Source organism: Oncorhynchus nerka, linkage group LG13 (genome assembly GCF_034236695.1).
Source record: "Oncorhynchus nerka isolate Pitt River linkage group LG13, Oner_Uvic_2.0, whole genome shotgun sequence".
Taxonomy (NCBI): domain Eukaryota; kingdom Metazoa; phylum Chordata; class Actinopteri; order Salmoniformes; family Salmonidae; genus Oncorhynchus; species Oncorhynchus nerka.
The window spans coordinates 93,605,459-93,626,285 of NC_088408.1; the positions used below are offsets into that span (position 1 = coordinate 93,605,459).

Below are 20,827 nucleotides of genomic sequence, written 5' to 3' on the forward strand. Positions count from 1 at the left end.
TGTTGTACAACTGACTAGGTATCCCCCTTTCCTTTCTGTTGTACAACTGACTAGGTATCCCCTTTCTGTTGTACAACTGACTAGGTATCCCCCTTTCTGTTGTACAACTGACTAGGTATCCCCTTTCTGTTGTACAACTGACTTTATCCCCTTTCTGTTGTACAACTGACTAGGTATCCCCCTTTCCTTTCTGTTGTACAACTGACTAGGTATCCCCCTTTCTGTTGTACAACTGACTAGGTATCCCCCCTTTCTGTTGTACAACTGACTTATCCCCCTTTCTGTTGTACAACTGACTAGGTATCCCCTTTCCTTTCTGTTGTACAACTGACTAGGTATCCCCCTTTCTGTTGTATAACTGACTAGGTATCCCCTTTCTGTTGTACAACTGACTAGGTATCCCCCTTTCTGTTGTACAACTGACTAGGTATCCCCCTTTCTGTTGTATAACTGACTAGGTATCCCCCTTTTCTGTTGTACAACTGACTAGGTATCCCCCTTTCTGTTGTACAACTGACAAGGTATCCCCCTTTCCTTTCTGTTGTACAACTGACTAGGTATCCCCCTTTCCTTTCTGTTGTACAACTGACTAGGTATCCCCTTTCTGTTGTATTTAGGTATGTTGTATAACTGACTAGGTATCCCCCTTTCTGTTGTACAACTGACTAGGTATCCCCCCCCCCTTTCTGTTGTACAACTGACAAGGTATCCCCCTTTCTGTTGTACAACTGACTAGGTATGTTGTACAACTGACTAGGTATCCCCCTTTCCTTTCTGTTGTACAACTGACTAGGTATCCCCCTTTCTGTTGTACAACTGACTAGGTATCCCCCTTTCTGTTGTATAACTGACTAGGTATCCCAACTGACTAGGTATCCCCCTTTCTGTTGTACAACTGACTAGGTATCCCCCTTTTTCTGTTGTACAACTGACTAGGTATCCCCTTTTTCTGTTGTACAACTGACTAGGTATCCCCTTTCTGTTGTACAACTGACTAGGTATTTTTCCTTTCTGTTGTACAACTGACTAGGTATCCCCTTTCCTTTCTGTTGTATAACTGACTAGGTACCCCCATTTTTTTGTACAACTGACTAGGTATCCCCCTTTCTGTTGTACAACTGACTAGGTATCCCCCTTTCTGTTGTACAACTGACAAGGTATCCCCCTTTCCTTTCTGTTGTACAACTGACTAGGTATCCCCCTTTCCTTTCTGTTGTACAACTGACTAGGTATCCCCTTTCCTTTCTGTTGTATAACTGACTAGGTACCCCCATTTTTGTTGTACAACTGACTAGGTATCCCCCTTTCTTTCTGTTGTATAACTGACTAGGTATCCCCCTTTCTGTTGTACAACTGACTAGGTAGGTACAACTGACCCTTTCTGTTGTATAACTGACTAGGTATCCCCTTTCTGTTGTACAACTGACTAGGTATCCCCCTTTCTGTTGTACAACTGACTAGGTATCCCCTTTTCCTTTCTGTTGTACAACTGACTAGGTATCCCCCTTTCCTTTCTGTTGTACAACTGACTAGGTATCCCCTTTCCTTTCTGTTGTATAACTGACTAGGTACCCCCATTTTTGTTGTACAACTGACTAGGTATCCCCCTTTCTGTTGTACAACTGACTAGGTATCCCCTTTCTGTTGTACAACTGACTAGGTCCCCCCCTTTCCCCCTTTCTGTTGTACAACTGACTAGGTATCCCCCTTTTTCTGTTGTACCCTTTATCCTTTCTGTTGTACAACTGACTAGGTATCCCCCTTTCTGTTGTACAACTGACTAGGTATCCCCTTTCTGTTGTATAACCTTATCCCCCTTTCTGTTGTACAACTGACTAGGTATCCCCTGTTGTACAACCTTTCCTTTCTGTTGTACAACTGACTAGGTATCCCCTTTCTGTTGTACAACTGACTAGGTATCCCCCTTTCTGTTGTACAACTGACTAGGTATATTTCTGTTGTACAACTGATCCCCCTTTCTTTCTGTTGTACAACTGACTAGGTATCCCCTTTCTGTTGTACAACTGACAAGGTATCCCCCTTTCCTTTCTGTTGTACAACTGACTAGGTATCCCCCCTTCCTTTCTGTTGTACAACTGACTAGGTATCCCCCTTTCCTTTCTGTTGTACAACTGACTAGGTATCCCCCTTTCCTTTCTGTTGTATAACTGACTAGGTACCCCCATTTTTGTTGTACAACTGACTAGGTATCCCCCTTTCTGTTGTACAACTGACTAGGTACCCCCTTTCTGTTGTACAACTGACAAGGTATCCCCCTTTCCTTTCTGTTGTACAACTGACTAGGTATCCCCCCTTTCTGTTGTATAACTGACTAGGTATCCCCCTTTCTGTTGTACAACTGACTAGGTATCCCCCTTTTCTGTTGTACAACTGACTAGGTATCCCCCTTTCTGTTGTACAACTGACTAGGTATCCCCCAACTGACTAGGTATCCTTTCTGTTGTACAACTGACTAGATATCCCCCTTTCTGTTGTATAACTGACTAGGTATCCCCTTTCTGTTGTACAACTGACTAGGTATCCCCCTTTCTTTCTGTTGTACAACTGACTAGGTATCCCCCTTTCTGTTGTACAACTGACTAGGTATCCCCCTTTCCTTTCAACTGACTTATCCCCCTTTCTTGTTGTATAACTGACTAGGTATCCCCTTTCTTTCTGTTGTACAACTGACTAGGTATCCCCCTTTCTGTTGTACAACTGACTAGGTATCCCCCTTTCTGTTGTACAACTGACTGACCCCCCTTTCTGTTGTACAACTGACTAGGTATCCCCCTTTTTCTGTTGTACAACTGACTAGGTATCCCCCTTTCTGTTGTACAACTGACCAGGTATCCCCCTTTCTGTTGTACAACTGACTTGTTGTACAACTGACTAGGTATCCCCCATTTTCTGTTGTACAACTGACTAGGTATCCCCCCTTTCTGTTGTACAACTGACTAGGTATCCCCCTTTCTGTTGTACAACTGACTAGGTATCCCCTTTTTTTGTTGTACAACTGACTAAATCCCCCTTTCCTTTCTGTTGTACAACTGACTTATCCCCCTTTCCTGTTGTACAACTGACTAGGTATCCCCCTTTCTGTTGTATAACTGACTAGGTATCCCCCTTTCTTTGTATAACAACTGACTAGGTATCCCCCTTTCTGTTGTATAACTGACTAGGTATCCCCTTTCCTGTTGTACAACTGACTAGGTATCCCCCTTTCCTTTCTGTTGTACAACTGACTAGGTATCCCCCTTTCCTTTCTGTTGTATAACTGACTAGGTATCCCCCTTTCTTTTGTACAACTGACTAGGTATCCCCCTTTCCTTTCTGTTGTATAACTGACTAGATATCCCCCTTTTTGTTGTATAACTGACTAGGTATCCCCCTTTCTGTTGTATAACTGACTAGGTATCCCCTTTCTGTTGTACAACTGACTAGGTATCCCCCCTTTCCTTTCTGTTGTACAACTGACTAGGTATCCCCTTTCTGTTGTACAACTGACTAGGTATCCCCTTTCCTTTCTGTTGTATAACTACTAGGTATCCCCTTTTTGTTGTACAACTGACTAGGTATCCCCTTTCCTTTCTGTTGTATAACTGACTAGGTATCCCCCCTTTCTGTTGTACAACTGACTAGGTATCCCCCCTTTCTGTTGTACAACTGACTAGGTATCCCCTTTCTGTTGTATAACTGACTAGGTATCCCCCTTTCTGTTGTATAACTGACTAGGTATCCCCTTTCCTTTCTGTTGTACAACTGACTAGGTATCCCCTTTCTGTTGTATAACTGACTAGGTATCCCCCTTTCTGTTGTATAACTGACTTTCCCCTTTCTGTTGTATAACTGACTAGGTATCCCCCTTTCTGTTGTATAACTGACTAGGTATCCCCCTTTCTGTTGTATAACTGACTCCCCCTTTCTGTTGTACAACTGACTAGGTATCCCCCTTTCTGTTGTACAACTGACTAGGTATCCCCCCTTTCCTTTCTGTTGTACAACTGACTAGGTATCCCCCTTTCCTTTCTGTTGTACAACTGACTAGGTATCCCCCTTTCCTTTCTGTTGTACAACTGACTAGGTATCCCCCTTTCTGTTGTACAACTGACTAGGTATCCCCCTTTCCCTTGTACCACTTGTATCACATTACAAATTACCTTTCTCACCCTCGTAATTAAGGAGCTCAGGGCCAGAGGCAGTTTATCTGCAGAAAATTAGTACTAAATGGATAGTTCACCGAAATTACTAAATGACATATTGGTTTCCTCACCCTGTAAGCAGTCTATTTACAAGGTTTGACAGCAACCCATGCTTTGGTTTAGTTTCCCTAGCACTAGCGTTTTATCATTTGTGGCACAAATCACATCCAAGTCCTGGTAGCGATATTAGCATTTCTCGCTCATCTTGTCCAAATCATCCTAAAGTATCTCAAATGTATTGTGGAGCCCAGCAAAAGTCACTTAGATGAGTCAAACATGATGTGCCAAAATGCTAATATCGGTACCATGATTTGGATGTGATTTGTGCCGCAAATACAACAAAATCATTGTTTCGATATTACCATTTTTCGTGCATCATGTTCAAGTGACTTTTTAGATACTTTTGTATGAATATTATGTGCTAAAATGGCTAATATTGGGACCATGATTTTGTGGCGTTTGTAGTCCGTAGATAAGCAGGTGTCTTAAGGTGAACGCACCAATTTGTAAGTCGCTCTGGATAAGAGCGTCTGCTAAATGACTTAAATGTAAATGTAAATGTTACGTGGGTTATACACATCACCTCCATCACAGCCAGCTCTGGTCCGACAGACTAGGATTAGACTCCAAGCCAACCAAACAGACGTGTTTATCTTGAAGATTTAGACATTCAATCCATTGATTATTTCCATATTTTAAACTGTTTTATTTAGATGTTAGAATATGACAAACGGTAAAAAATGAAAAGTTTTGCGCTGAAACCAAAGATGTTTATTATTCCAAGAGATTCCATCCTTCTGTTATCCAGCTTGAACACTGCAGTGCACAGTGCAATATCTCTTCATTTACTCTTTGGCCTTAACATGTGGAGCTGTTTACAGTCTCGAGGATCACTCTGGGGCCTTTTCTGAGGAGACCAGTATAACTCAGTCAGGAGTGTTGATGTTAGGGGAAGGGTCTAAGACTGTGTGCCAAATGACAACCCATTCCCTAATCAATCGTAGTGCACTTTGTAGGGAATAGGGTTGCATCAGGAGTGTTGGTTAGGAGACTGTCTTTGAGACAGGGGAAGAGCTTACCTCAGGAGTGTTGATGTTAGGAGACTGTCTTTGAGACAGGGGAAGAGCTTACCTCAGGAGTGTTGATGTTAGGAGACTGTCTTTGGGACAGGGGAAGAGTCTAACTCAGGAGTGTTGGTGTTATATTAGAGGGTAGCGGGACAGGGGAAGAGCATTGTTTTGGTTACAGGAGAGAGGGAGAGAGATAGGGGTTGAAATAGGGAGAAGAACAGGGGAAAGGATGGGCTTTGATGGGCTTTGAAAAAGGGGGGAGGACAGAACAGCGAGGGAGAGAGATGATCCACATGGTATCTGGAAGGAATCATGTCCACTGTCTGTCTGTCAGAGCATATTGTTTCGTCCAGGTCGTAAAAGTGGACAGAGTAACGGACGCCATTATAATAATATACAGCAGACAACAACTGTCTCCATGCCAACTTGCTGTTTATAACACATTACAGCAGTACCGTACAGCCATCTCCATATTGTTTATCTACAGTTGGTGCTTATTGAACATGTGGCTTGTCTGATCTGCTTCCTCTACAGAGAACAGAAGAATCCAGTCCATACTCATGGTTTATGATGCACAGTCTGCCATTGCTCAATAACATTTGGGTTTAACCAAGGAGTTGACTCTCCAGCCAGATTTATCTTGTTATCTATTAGCTGTCTTTAAACAGTTTAAAGAAGAAGATGATTTTTCATCCTAAGCCATGGGATTTTAATCATGTCTCTCGTCTCTCTCTCTTTCCTCTCTCCCTCCCTACCACCCACGGTGCAGTGCAGGGGAAAGGTGACTAAGGGTCATTAAGTTTTTTTTGTTTCCAGACTCTATTGCTTTGGTTTTTGTCAGACCTCCTTTTTCCCTTTGCACAGAGAGGTTTTTTTCTCCCATCGTCCTCCTTGGTTTGGTGACCAACAGTTTTATGTTTTTGACTCCATGTCCTTGATGCTGTATGAGTTTAATGGCTGATTTGATCTGATTAACTCTCTGATTGAAGTCAGCTTCTTTCGTATGCTGATGTCAGGTTTTGGTGTGCTTGTATGGTATTTTTGACTTTTTGTTTAGACTAGGTGATGCACTGTATAACTACACAACATGACCTCACACACACACACACACACACACACACACACACACACACACACACACACACACCCTCCTCCCCTACATCCTCAGCAGAGTAATATCCCCTTTTGACTCTGTATCAAACCAAAATATTTTGAATATTTTGATAATATTAAGTAATGATTTACGACTTCAATATCAAGCTACACTATTTATTTATTCCTTCACAGGGCGTTTCATCACGGCAGACTCATCCTTCATCGACGGGAGGGAGAAGGCTGTCCTGGTGAGCCCAGTGTTAGAGCTGCTGGACTGGAGCTGTCTGAGGCTGGTGTACCAGATTACTGGAGACGGCTCCCTGCAGCTGCACCTCAGACCGGACGGAGACAACTTTGACTACACACTGTGGAGCGCAGACAAGCCCTCGGACAGCTGGCTCATCGCAAGCATTGACCTGAGAAACACCTCCAACGCATACCAGGTACCCACGCACGCACGCACGCAAGCACGCACGCGCGCGCGCACGCACGCACACGCACACACACACACACACACACACACACACACACACACACACACACACACACACACACACACACACACACACACACACACACACACACACACACACAGCAGGTAAGCTTGCAGACTACACCCCAAAACACCCACCCTCTATATTCTATATCTGGGGTTCAGTCTCTATATTCTATTACTGGGGTTCACACTTTATATTATATAACTGCGGTTCAGCCTCTATATTAAAAAACTGGGGTTCAGGCTTTATATTATATAACTGGGGTTCAGACTATATTCTAATGCTGAGATTCAGCCTCTATATTCTAATGCTGAGGTTCAGCCTCTATATTCTAATGCTGAGGTTCAGCCTCTATATTCTAATGCTGAGGTTCAGCCTCTATATTCTAATGCTGAGGTTCAGCCTCTATATTCTAATGCTGAGGTTCAGCCTCTATATTCTAATGCTGAGGTTCAGCCTCTATATTCTAATGCTGAGGTTCAGCCTCTATATTCTAATGCTGAGGTTCAGTCTCTATATTCTAATGCTGAGGTTCAGTCTCTATATTCTAATGCTGAGGTTCAGCCTCTATATTCTAAAGCTGAGGTTCAGTCTCTATATTCTAATGCTGAGGTTCAGCCTCTATATTCTAATGCTGAGGTTCAGCCTCTATATTCTAATGCTGAGGTTCAGCCTCTATATTCTAATGCTGAGATTCAGCCTCTATATTCTAATGCTGAGGTTCAGCCTCTATATTCTAATGCTGAGGTTCAGCCTCTATATTCTAAAGCTGAGGTTCAGCCTCTATATTCTAATGCTGAGGTTCAGCCTCTATATTCTATAACTGGGGTTCAGCCTCTATATTCTAAAGCTGAGGTTCAGCCTCTGTATTCTATAACTGGGGTTCAGCCTCTATATTCTATAACTGGGGTTCAGCCTCTATATTCTATATCTGGGGTTCAGACTCTATATTCTATAACTGGGGTTCACTCTCTATATTCTATAACTGGGGTTCGGCCTCTATATTCTATAACTGGGGTTCAGACTCTATATTCTATAACTGGGGTTCAGCCTCTATATTCTAATGCTGAGGTTCAGCCTTTATATTCTAATGCTGAGGTTCAGCCTCTATATTCTAATGCTGAGGTTCAGCCTCTATATTCTAATGCTGAGGTTCAGCCTCTATATTCTAATGCTGAGGTTCAGCCTCTATATTCTAATGCTGAGGTTCAGCCTCTATAACCTATAACTGGATATATCCCACACCTGTCTTCACTCCCCATCCCTCACCTGTCTCCACTCCCCATCCCTCACCTGTCTCCACTCCCCATCCCTCACCTGTCTCCATTCCCCATCCCTCACCTGTCTCCACTCCCCATCCCACACCTGTCTCCACTCCCCATCCCACACCTGTCTCCACTCCCCAACCCTCACCTGTCTCCACTCCCCATCCCACACCTGTCTCCACTCCCCATCCCTCACCTGTCTCCACTCCCCATCCCACACCTGTCTCCACTCCCCATCCCACACCTGTCTCCACTCCCCATCCCTCACCTATCTCCAGTCCCCATCCCTCACCTGTCTCCACTCCCCAACCCTCACCTGTCTCCACTCCCCATCCCTCACCTGTCTCCACTCCCCATCCCTCACCTGTCTCCACTCCCCATCCCTCACCTGTCCCCATCCCACACCTGTCTCCACTCCCCATCCCTCACCTGTCTCCACTCCCCATCCCTCACCTGTCTACACTCCCCATCCCTCACCTGTCTCCACTCCCCATCCCTCACCTGTCTCCACTCCCCATCCCACACCTGTCTCCACTCCCCATCCCACACCTGTCTCCACTCCCCATCCCTCACCTGTCTCCACTACCATCCCACACCTGTCTCCACTCCCCAACCCTCACCTGTCTCCACTCCCCATCCCTCACCTGTCTCCACTCCCCATCCCTCACCTGTCTCCACTCCCCATCCCTCACCTGTCTCCACTCCCCATCCCTCACCTGTCTCCACTCCCCATCCCTCACCTGTCTCCACTCCCATCCCTCACCTGTCTCCACTCCCCATCCCACACCTGTCTCCACTCCCCATCCCTCACCTGTCCCCATCCCACACCTTTCTCCACTCCCCATCCCTCACCTGTCTCCACTCCCCATCCCTCACCTGTCTCCACTCCCCATCCCTCACCTGTCTCCACTCCCCATCCCACACCTGTCTCCACTCCCCATCCCTCACCTGTCTCCACTCCCCATCCCTCACCTGTCTCCGCTCCCCATCCCACACCTGTCTCCGCTCCCCATCCCACACCTGTCTCCGCTCCCCATCCCACACCTGTCTCCTCCCCATCCCACACCTGTCTCCCTCCCCATCCCTCACCTGTCTCCACTCCCCATCCCTCACCTGTCTCCACTCCCCATCCCTCACCTGTCTCCACTCCCCATCCCACACCTGTCTCCACTCCCCATCCCACACCTGTCTCCACTCCCCATCCCACACCTGTCTCCACTCCCCATCCCACACCTGTCTCCACTCCCCATCCCACACCTGTCCCCATCCCTCACCTGTCTCCACTCCCCATCCCACACCTGTCTCCACTCCCCATCCCACACCTGTCTCCACCCCCATCCCACACCTGTCTCCACTCCCCATCCCTCACCTGTCTCCACTCCCCATCCCACACCTGTCTCCACTCCCCATCCCTCACCTGTCTCCACTCCCCATCCCACACCTGTCTCAACTCCCCATCCCACACCTGTCTCCACTCCCCATCCCACACCTGTCTCCACTCCCCATCCCACACCTGTCTCCACTCCCCATCCCTCACCTGTCTCCACTCCCCATCCCTCACCTGTCTCCACTCCCCATCCCTCACCTGTCTCCACTCCCCATCCCTCACCTGTCTCCACTCCCCATCCCTCACCTGTCTCCACTCCCCATCCCACACCTGTCTCCACTCCCCATCCCACAGCTGTCTCCACTCCCCATCCCTCACCTGTCTCCACTCCCCATCCCTCACCTGTCTCCACTCCCCATCCCTCACCTGTCTCCACCCCCATCCCTCACCTGTCTCCACTCCCCATCCCACACCTGTCTCCACTCCCCATCCCACACCCGTCTCCACTCCCCATCCCTCACCCGTCTCCACTCCCCATCCCTCACCCGTCTCCACTCCCACCCCACACCCGTCTCCACTCCCCATCCCTCACCTGTCCCCATCCCACACCTTTCTCCACTCCCCATCCCTCACCTGTCTCCACTCCCCATCCCTCACCTGTCTCCACTCCCCATCCCTCACCTGTCTCCACTCCCCATCCCACACCTGTCTCCACTCCCCATCCCTCACCTGTCTCCACTCCCCATCCCTCACCTGTCTCCACTCCCCATCCCACACCTGTCTCCGCTCCCCATCCCACACCTGTCTCCACTCCCCATCCCACACCTGTCTCCACTCCCCATCCCACACCTGTCTCCACTCCCCATCCCTCACCTGTCTCCACTCCCCATCCCTCACCTGTCTCCACTCCCCATCCCTCACCTGTCTCCACTCCCCATCCCTCACCTGTCTCCACTCCCCATCCCACACCTGTCTCCACTCCCCATCCCACACCTGTCTCCACTCCCCATCCCACACCTGTCTCCACTCCCCATCCCACACCTGTCTCCACCCCATCCCACACCTGTCCCCATCCCTCACCTGTCTCCACTCCCATCCCACACCTGTCTCCACTCCCCATCCCACACCTGTCTCCACTCCCCATCCCACACCTGTCTCCACTCCCCATCCCTCACCTGTCTCCACTCCCCATCCCACACCTGTCTCCACTCCCCATCCCTCACCTGTCTCCACTCCCCATCCCACACCTGTCTCCCCACCCACACTCCCCATCCCACACCTGTCTCCACTCCCCATCCCACACCTGTCTCCACTCCCCATCCCTCACCTGTCTCCACTCCCCATCCCTCACCTGTCTCCACTCCCCCCTCATCCCCCCATCACCTGTCTCCACTCCCCATCCCACACCTGTCTCCACTCCCCATCCCACACCTGTCTCCACTCCCCATCCCACACCTGTCTCCACTCCCCATCCCACACCTGTCTCCACTCCCCATCCCTCACCTGTCTCCCTGTCTCCCCATCCCTCACCTGTCTCCACTCCCCATCCCTCACCTGTCTCCACTCCCCATCCCTCACCTGTCTCCACTCCCCATCCCACACCCGTCTCCACTCCCCATCCCACACCTGTCTCCACTCCCCATCCCTCACCTGTCTCCACTCCCCATCCCTCACCCGTCTCCACTCCCCATCCCACACCTGTCTCCACTCCCCATCCCTCACCTGTCCCCATCCCACACCTGTCTCCACTCCCCATCCCTCACCTGTATCCACTCCCCATCCCACACCTGTCTCCACTCCCCATCCCACACCTGTCTCCACTCCCCATCCCTCACCTGTCTCCACTCCCCATCCCTCACCTGTCTCCACTCCCCATCCCTCACCTGTCTCCACTCCCCATCCCTCACCTGTCTCCACTCCCCATCCCTCACCTGTCTCCACTCCCCATCCCTCACCTGTCTCCACTCCCCATCCCACACCTGTCTCCACTCCCCATCCCTCACCTGTCTCCACTCCCCATCCCTCACCTGTCTCCACTCCCCATCCCTCACCTGTCTCCACTCCCCATCCCACACCTGTCTCCACTCCCCATCCCACACCTGTCTCCACTCCCCATCCTCACCTGTCTCCACTCCCCATCCCACACCTGTCTCCACTCCCCATCCCTCACCTGTCTCCACTCCCCATCCCACACCTGTCTCCACTCCCCCATCCCACACCTGTCTCCACTCCCCATCCCTCACCTGTCTCCACTCCCCATCCCTCACCTGTCTCCACTCCCCATCCCTCACCTGTCTCCACTCCCCATCCCTCACCTGTCTCCACTCCCCATCCCACACCTGTCTCCACTCCCCATCCCACACCTGTGTCCACTCCCCATCCCTCACCTGTCTCCACTCCCCATCCCTCACCTGTCTCCACTCCCCATCCCTCACCTGTCTCCACTCCCCATCCCACACCTGTCTCCACTCCCCATCCCACACCTGTCTCCACTCCCCATCCCACACCTGTCCCCATCCCCATCACCTGTCTCCACTCCCCATCCCACACCTGTCTCCACTCCCCATCCCACACCTGTCTCCCACTCCCCATCCTCACCTGTCTCCACCCCCATCCCACACCTGTCTCCACTCCCCATCCCTCACCTGTCTCCACTCCCCATCCCACACCTGTCTCCACTCCCCATCCCACACCTGTCTCCACTCCCCATCCCTCACCTGTCTCCACTCCCCATCCCTCACCTGTCTCCACTCCCCATCCCTCACCTGTCTCCACTCCCATCCCACACCTGTCTCCACTCCCCATCCCTCACCTGTCTCCACTCCCCATCCCTCACCCTCACCTGTCTCCACTCCCCATCCCTCACCTGTCTCCACTCCCCATCCCTCACCTGTCTCCACTCCCCATCCCACACCTGTCTCCACTCCCCATCCCACACCTGTCTCCACTCCCCATCCCTCACCCGTCTCCACTCCCCATCCCACACCTGTCTCCACTCCCCATCCCACAGGGGGATATGTAGGAGGGGACATCATCTGTTAGGGTTTGATTGCTTTTAGAGTGGAGATGGAGACGTTTTACTGAAAACTAAACTTCATAACAGTGTCTGATATAATGGCTTATTTGTTTTTGTTCTCTTCCTCCACCATTTCCCCTCCCCCTTTTTCTCGTTCTCTTTCTATCTCTCTGTTTGTCCTAGCTTTTGCTGGAGGGTCGACCCAGTGAGGAAGCAGGCAACAGTGTGGCGATCTTCGAAATTCACATCGTGCCTGGCTACTGCATAGGTCAGTTCCCAGGGTAGGAGAATGCTAAGACAACTGTTATGCCTCACAACAGTTCTCAGGGTAGGAGAATTCTAAGACAACTGTTAAGCCTCACAACAGTCCTCAGGGTAGGAGAATGCTAAGACAACTGTTAAGCCTCACAACAGTTCTCAGGGTAGGAGAATGCTAAGACAACTGTTAAGCCACACAACGTGTGGTTGATGCCTGTTTATGTTTAGAAAACATAATATTGAAGTAAAAAATATGCCTTATACGTGGCATGTGCAGATTTCATGACTTTTATTCCAAGAGATATAACGGTTGTTGTTGTTGTCAGAGTGTAACTTTGAGGAGCACCACCTGTGTGGCTACAGTAACCACTGGAACCCTAATGTCAACTGGTATGTTGGAGGGAGTCTAGCCAGAGACCCCCAGTCCAACCTGCCTGATGACCACACCATCAACAACCAGAGAGGTACACACACACACACACACACACACACACACACAATGAACAACCAGAGAGGTACACAAACACACACAAACACACACACACACACACACACAACAACCAGAGAGACACACACACACACACACACACACACACACACACACACACACACACACACACACACACACTCACACACAGACCATGAACAACCAGAGAGGTACACACACACACCATGAGCAACCAGAGAGATACACGCACTCACCATGAGCAACCAGAGAGATACACACACACAAAGATCACCCCAGGGGCCTGACCTGAGTGTGTTCTGTTCATTGGTGTATATTTGCTAGTTTTTGTTCTATACAATACGATAACCCAATATTGCTGTCATGTTTCTACACCTCATCTCTCTCACCTCTCTCACCTCTCTCATCTCTCTCCAGGTCACTACATGTATGTGGACTCAGTCTATGCCAAGCGGTTCCAGGAAGTGGCCAAGCTGACGTCTCCCATGACGACCACACCGGTGTCAGGCTGCCTGTCGTTCTACTACCAGCGGGACCAGGAGAGAGGGAACATCTTCTCAGTGTTCACTAGAGACACGCTGGGACACTACGAGGAGATCTGGAGGCCTGAGGTCTATGCTACAACTTCCTGGAGGCTGGTCAACGTGGATATTAAGGCCCCACACCCCCTGGAGGTCAGTACAGGTAGTACACCACACCTGCTTGACAAACAAACACATGCCTGGAGGTCAGTACTGGCCCTACACACCTTAGAGTTCAAGGGTCAGAGTGCAAGGACAGACAGACAGACACAAGCACGCAGGCAGACACACACACACACACTAGAGATCTTTGGTCTGTGCAGTATTCTTCCCTGTGGAATCTCTGGACAGATATAAATAGCCAGAAGGGAGAAGGGTGTTATTAATTACTGTTGTCATTGCGCCAGAGACTGAGTGAGTTCCTTCAAGGGTAGAACACCAGAAAGAAGATCCAGGGAAGAGTTTGTATGACTCTTCTCCTCCTCCTCCCAATCCTCCCACTTCTCCTCCTCCTAGTCCTCCCCCTTCTCTTCTTCTCCTCTCCTCCACCTCCTAGTCCTCCCCCTTCTCCTCCTCCCAGTCCTCCCCTTCTCCTCCTCTTCCTCTCCTCTCTTCCTCACAGTCCTCCCGCTTCTCCTCCTCTGCTCCTCCTCTCTTCCTTCTCCTCTTTCTCCTCTCCTCCTAGTCCTCCCTCTCCTTTGCTCCTCCTCTCTTCCTCCTCCCCCTTCTCCTCTTTCTCCTCTTCTCCTAGTCCTCCCTCTCTTCTGCTCCTCCTCTCTTCCTTCTCCTCTTTCTCCTCTCCTCCTAGTCCTCCCTCTCCTCTCCTCCCTCTCCTCTCTTCCTCCTCCCCCTTCTCCTCTCCTCCTCTTCTCTTCCTCCTCCCCCTTCTCAACCACATTTCACACAGACAGCCCTCCCCCTTCTCCTCCTCTCTTCCTCCTCCCCTTCTCCTCCTCTCCTCCTCCTCCTCTCTTCCTCCTCCCCCTTCTCAACCACATTTCACACAGACAGCCCTCCCCCTTCTCCTCCTCTCTTCCTCCTCCACCTTCTCCTCCTCCTCTCTTCCTCCTTCCCCTTCTCAACCACATTTCACACAGACAGCCCTCCCCCTTCACCTCCTCTCCTATGAATCTCTTGTTGGAAGAGAATAGATTGAAAAGACAGGAAATGTTTGGTCTCGATCTCTGTTGCTGCTGTAATGTTATAATGTATCTTATAGCAGACTGGTGACTTCCTGTCAGGTTCTGTTGTAAAGTGAAGTGCATTCCGAAAGTATTCAGACCCCTTGACTTTTTCCATATCAATCTACACACAATACCCCACAATGTAAAAGCAAAAACAGGTTTTTAGAAATGTATGTAAAAAATAAATAAATATATATATATATATTACATTTACATAGACTCTTAACTCCGTACTTTGTTGAAGCACCTTTGGCAGCAATTAAAGCATCACAGCTTCTTGGGTTTGATGTTACAAGCTTGGCACAACTGTATTTGGGGAGTTGAGATCCTCTCAAGCTCTGTCAGGTTGGATGGGGAGTGTCGCTGCACAGCTATTTTCAGGTCTCTCCAGAGATGTTTGATGGGGTTCAAATCCAGGCTCTGGCTGGGCCACTCAAGGACATTCAGAGACTTGTCCCGTAGCCACTCCTGCTTTGTCTTGGCTGTGTGCTTAGGATCGTTGTCGTGTTGGAAGGTCAAGATGACGCCAGAGGGGAGGGCTACCGTCTTATTGGCTCTTATCCAACGTGCTATTTTTTTTTTTTTTCACTTTGTACGTAACTTGTTTTGGACATAATGTTGCTGCTACCGTCTCTTATGACCGAAAAGAGCTTCTGGACATCAGAACTGTAATTACTCACCTCAGATTAGAAGAACAGGGTTTCTTCAATGAGTCGGAGAGGAGGGAGATACTACAGACACCCGACCAGGCTCAGATCCCCGTCAATCGACTGGAGAAGGACATTGAGATTTTGCGGGGAAAGATCAGGGTGCCTTGTGAGGATCAGGGGACGAGTGGCTAATCTGCATCTGCCTTCCGTAGTGCTAGCTGATGTTCAATCTCTGGGAAATAAATGGGATAAACTGAAAGCACGTGCAGGTATATCCTAAAAACGGGACATTAAACACAGTAATATCTTATGTTTCACCTAATCGTAGCTGAACCACGACATTAAGAACATACAGCTGGCATGCCCTCAGACGAACCATCAAACAGGCAAAGCGTCAATACAGGACTAAGATTGAATCGTACTATACCGGCTCCGATGCTCGTCGGATGTGGCAGGGCTTGCAAACTATGACAGACTACAAAGGGAAGCACAGCCGCGAGCTGCCCAGTGACACGAGCCTACCAGACGAGCTAAATAACTTCTATGGTCGCTTCGAGGCAAGTAACACTGAAACATGCATGAGAGCATCAGCAGTTCCGGACGACTGTGTGATCACGCTCTCCGCAGTCGATGTGAGTAAGAACTTTAAACAGGTCAACATTCACAAGGCCGCAGGGCCAGACGGATTACCAGGACGTGTACTCCGAGCATCTGCTGACAAACTGGCAAGTGTCTTCACTGACATTTTCAACATGTCCTTGTCTGAGTCTGTAATACCAACATGTTTCAAGCAGACCACCATAGTCCCTGTGCCCAAGAACACTAAGGCAACCTGCTGTCATTTCTTTACTGTCATTAACTGAAGACTTATAGTTTTTATCAAAGAATCTCTGTAATTAGTATTACGCGATTAGACTGATTAGTAACCGTAATAACTAGGAAGTCGGGGCACCAAGGAAAATATTCAGATTACAAAGTTATAATTTCCTAAAATAACTTTTCAGATATTTTATCTGATCAATTAGTCTTCGAATGAATGAATTATTTACTTTACCTCACGTTAGTCTCATTCCAAACGTCGTAAATTGTTGGTTATCTGCACGAACCCAGTCTTCACTATGAGTCATCCACACATCAATTGTCTTAAATCATTTATTTATTACTAACTAAGTAATTCACAGAAATGCATAAACAAACAAACAAACAAACAAGGTAAATGTGGTTACAAGAAATGATAGGAGAATGTGCCCTAGTGGGCTAATCCGGCATCGCGGCTTGTTAGACAAAAGGGGAAGTGGGGGTCGACTAAGAAGTCACTACAGAGTGATAATTATAACAATTGAAATGCTAATCCTTTGCACATGAACACTCACTCATTCGGGAACAATTGCAATCAATATATATATTTATGCTCAGTGTGTCGTCTTGATCGCTGGTGAAAAGTTTGTTTCTGTTGGAGAGTTTTGTGCATCTCTCTCCCTCCCTCTCTCTGTTGTGGTTATAGTGGAAAGGATAGTTCAGAGTGACATTCATTCATGTTGTTGTAGAATGGATGTTTTGGCGGTTGTCGTTCTTCGCGTTCAATGATACCGAATTCCTAGCTGCAGACTAGTAATTAATATCAAAGACTTGTTCTTATTCTGTCGCATCGATAGTTTAAGAGTTTAACCACGTGGTATGGTTAAAAGATTCAGCAATGGTCTACAGCCTTTGTACTCTCCTAATGGAGAAAAACATGGTCTGCAACCTTTAGCCATCTCGTAATTGAGGTCCGCTCGGTCTGCTGTCTGAGTGGGGGTTTTATTCGGGAGGGCCGAAAAAGGGCTGTCCCAGGAGGCCTGACCCTAACTGGGCTCAGGGGCGGTCCTCTGATGTAGTTCAAATCAAAAGGGAATTGTATTTTTCTTCATTAAACAGTCCAAAATCATAGTACACAATTATACAAACAGTATCATACTCACTCATTCATCTTATACAACAATTAGATGTAAACCTCATATCTGAGGCTATTATATAAACAGCGTTATGGTAATGTGGCCACACCGTCTCCCATGAACTTCCCCAAGTTGTGACAAACTGACCAGTTCCTAGCTGGATTCTTCACCGATCTTTTATACTTTCTCTGAAACATGACATTTGTTCGCACCTCAAGTTCTGTGAGGTAGAAGAAATTCCATTGTGCTCCATGAAAATCTACTTTCTCTATACTGTGTGTCCATGAGGAGATCCTCAGGAATTTACAACGTCTCTCTGACCACAACCTAGTTGAAGGAGGCAAGGGGGAGGCAGGGAGAGGGGGATGGGGCTTGCTATAAACAAAGAGGCCAACGTCATGACACTGCCTAAATCACTACCGACCCGTAGCACTCACGTCTGTAGCCACGAAATGCTTTGAAAGGCTGGTCATGGCTCACATCAACACCATTATCCCAGAAACCCTAGACCCACTCCAATTTGCATACCGCACCAACAGATCCACAGATGATGCAATCTCTATTGCACTCCACACTGCCCTTTCCCACATGGACAAAAGGAACACCTATGTTAACATTCTATTAATTGACTACAGCTCATCGTTCAACACCATAGTGCCCTCAAAGCTCATCACTAAGCTAAGGACCCTGGGACTGAACACCTCCCTCTGCAACTGGATCCTGGACTCCCTGACGGGCCGTCCCCAGGTGGTAAGGGTAGGTAACAACACATCTGCCACGCTGATCATTCTCAACATGGGGGCCCCTCAGGGGTGCGTGCTCAGTCCCCTCCTGTACTCCCTGTTCACTCATGACTGCATGGCCAGGCACGACTCCAAAACCATCATTAAGTTTACTGATGACACAACAGCGGTAGGCCTGATCACTGACAACGTTGAGACAGCCTATAGGGAGGATGTCAGAGATGGATGATTGTGGACTACAGGAAAAGGAGGATTGAGCACGCCCCCATTCTCATCGACGGGGCTGTATTGGAGCAGGTTGAGAGTTTCAAGTTCCTTGGCGTCCACATCACCAACAACCTAAATGGTCCAAGCACGCCAAGACAGTCGTGAAGAGGGCACGACAAAACCTATTCCCTCTCTGGAGACTGAAAAGATGTGGCATGGGTCCTCAGATCCTCTAAAGGTTCTACAGCTGCACCATCGAGAGCATCCTGACCAGATGCATCACTGCCTGGTATGGCAACTGCTCGGCCTCCGACCGCAAGACACTACAGAGGATAGTGCGTATGGCCCAGTACATCACCGGGGCCAAGCTTCCTGCCATCCAGGACCTCTATACCAGGCGCTGTCAGAGAAAGGCCCTAAAAATGTCTCTAGACTCCAGCCACCTTAGTCATAGACTGTTCTCTCTGCTACCGCACGGCAAACGGTACTGGAGCGCCAAGTCTAGGTTCAAGAGGCTTCTAAACAGACTCCTGAACAGCTAATCAAATGGCCACCCAGACTATTTGCATTGCCCCCTCCCCCTTATACGCTGCTGCTACTCTCTATTATTATCTATGCATAGTCACTTTAATAACCTATATGTGCATATTACCTCAATTACCTCGACACCGGTTCCCCAGCGCATTTACTCTGTACCGGTACTCCCTGTATATAGCCTCCACATTTACTCTGTACCGGTACTCCCTGTATATAACCTCCACATTTACTCTGTACCGGTACTCCCTGTATATAGCCTCCACATTGACTCTGTACCGGTACTCCCTGTATATAGCCTCCACATTTACTCTGTACCGGTACTCCCTCCACATTGACTCTGTACCTCCCTGGTCCACATTGACTCTGTGTATAGCCTCCACAGCCTCCACATTTACTCTGACTACTCCCCTGTATATAGCCTCCACATTTACTCTGTCTCCTGTATATAGCCTCCACATTTACTCTGTGGTACTCCTGTATATAGCTTTACTCTGTGCCGGTATATAGGCTCCACATGTATATAGCCTCCACATTTACTCTGTACCGGTACTCCTGTATATAGCCTCCACATTTACTCTGTGCCGGTACTACATTTACCTGTACTGTCCCTGTATATAACCTCCACATTTACTCTGCCTCCACATTTACTCTGTAACCCACATTTACTCTGTACTCCCTGTATATAGCCTCCAGACTCTGTCCACTCCCTGTATATAACCTCCACTCTGTACCGTACTCCTGTATATAGCCTCCCACATTGACTCTGTACCGGTACTCCTGTATATAGCCCTTGACTCTGTACCAGGTATCCCTGTATATAGCCTCCACATTGACTCTGTACCGGTACTCCTGTATATAGCCTCCACATTGACTCTGTACCGGTACTCCTGTATATAGCCTCCATTTACTCTGTACCGCAGTACTCCTGTATATAACCTCCACATTTACTCTGTACCGGTACTCCCTGTATATAGCCTCCACATTTACTCTGTACCGGTACTCCCTGTATATAGCCTCCACATTTACTCTGTACCGGTACTCCCTGTATATAGCCTCCACATTTACTCTGTACCGGTACTCCCTGTATATAGCCTCCACATTTACTCTGTACCGGTACTCCCTGTATATAGCCCCGCTATTGTTATATGCTGCTGCTCTTTAATTATTTGTTATTCTTGTCTCTTACTTCTTTGTAGGTATTTTCTTAACTGCATTGTTGGTTAAGGTCTTGTAAGTAAGCATTTCACTGTAAGGGCTACACCTGTTGTATTTGGTGACAAATACAATTTGAACCAGTCTGAGTGTTCTGGAGCAGGTTTTCATCAAGGAGATCTCTGTACTTTGCTCCGTTCATCTTTGCCTCGATCCTGACTAGTCTCCCAGTCCCTGCCGCTGAAAAACATCCCCACAGCATGATGCCGCCAGCACCATGTTTCACTGTAGGAATGGAGCCAGGTTTCTTCCATATGAGACGCTTGGCATTCAGGCCAAAGTGTTTAGTCTTGGTTTCATCAGACCAGAGAATATTGTTTATCATGGTCTGAGAGTCTTTAGGTGCCTTTTGGCAAACTCCAAGTGGGCTGTCATTTGCCTTTTACGGAGGAGTGGCTTTTGTCTGGCCACCCTACCATAAAGGCCTGATTGGTGGAGTACTGCAGAGACGGTTGTCCTTCTGGAAGGTTCTCCCATCTCCACAGAGGAACTCTGGAGCTCTGTTAGAGTCACCATCGGGTTCTTGGTCACCTCCCTGACCAAGGCCCTTCTCCCCCGATTGCTCAGTTTGGCGGGGAGGTAAATAAGGTATTTCCGTTTTTTAATTTTTTATAAATGTGCAAAAATGTCTAAAACCTGTTTT

At 48.4% G+C, this 20,827-nt stretch overlaps 1 protein-coding gene across 1 annotated transcript in view; it reads left to right on the top strand.

Annotated features, from left to right (window-relative positions):
- mamdc2a (MAM domain containing 2a) overlaps nucleotides 1-20,827 on the top strand; it is a 107,716-nt gene that overhangs the window by 66,029 nt on the left and 20,860 nt on the right. Inside the window, exons 3-6 of the mRNA XM_065026853.1 lie at nucleotides 6,560-6,810; nucleotides 12,656-12,740; nucleotides 13,057-13,194; nucleotides 13,614-13,870. Of these exons, the coding sequence (XP_064882925.1) occupies nucleotides 6,560-6,810; nucleotides 12,656-12,740; nucleotides 13,057-13,194; nucleotides 13,614-13,870 (731 nt within the window). The remainder of the gene's footprint in view (nucleotides 1-6,559; nucleotides 6,811-12,655; nucleotides 12,741-13,056; nucleotides 13,195-13,613; nucleotides 13,871-20,827) is intronic.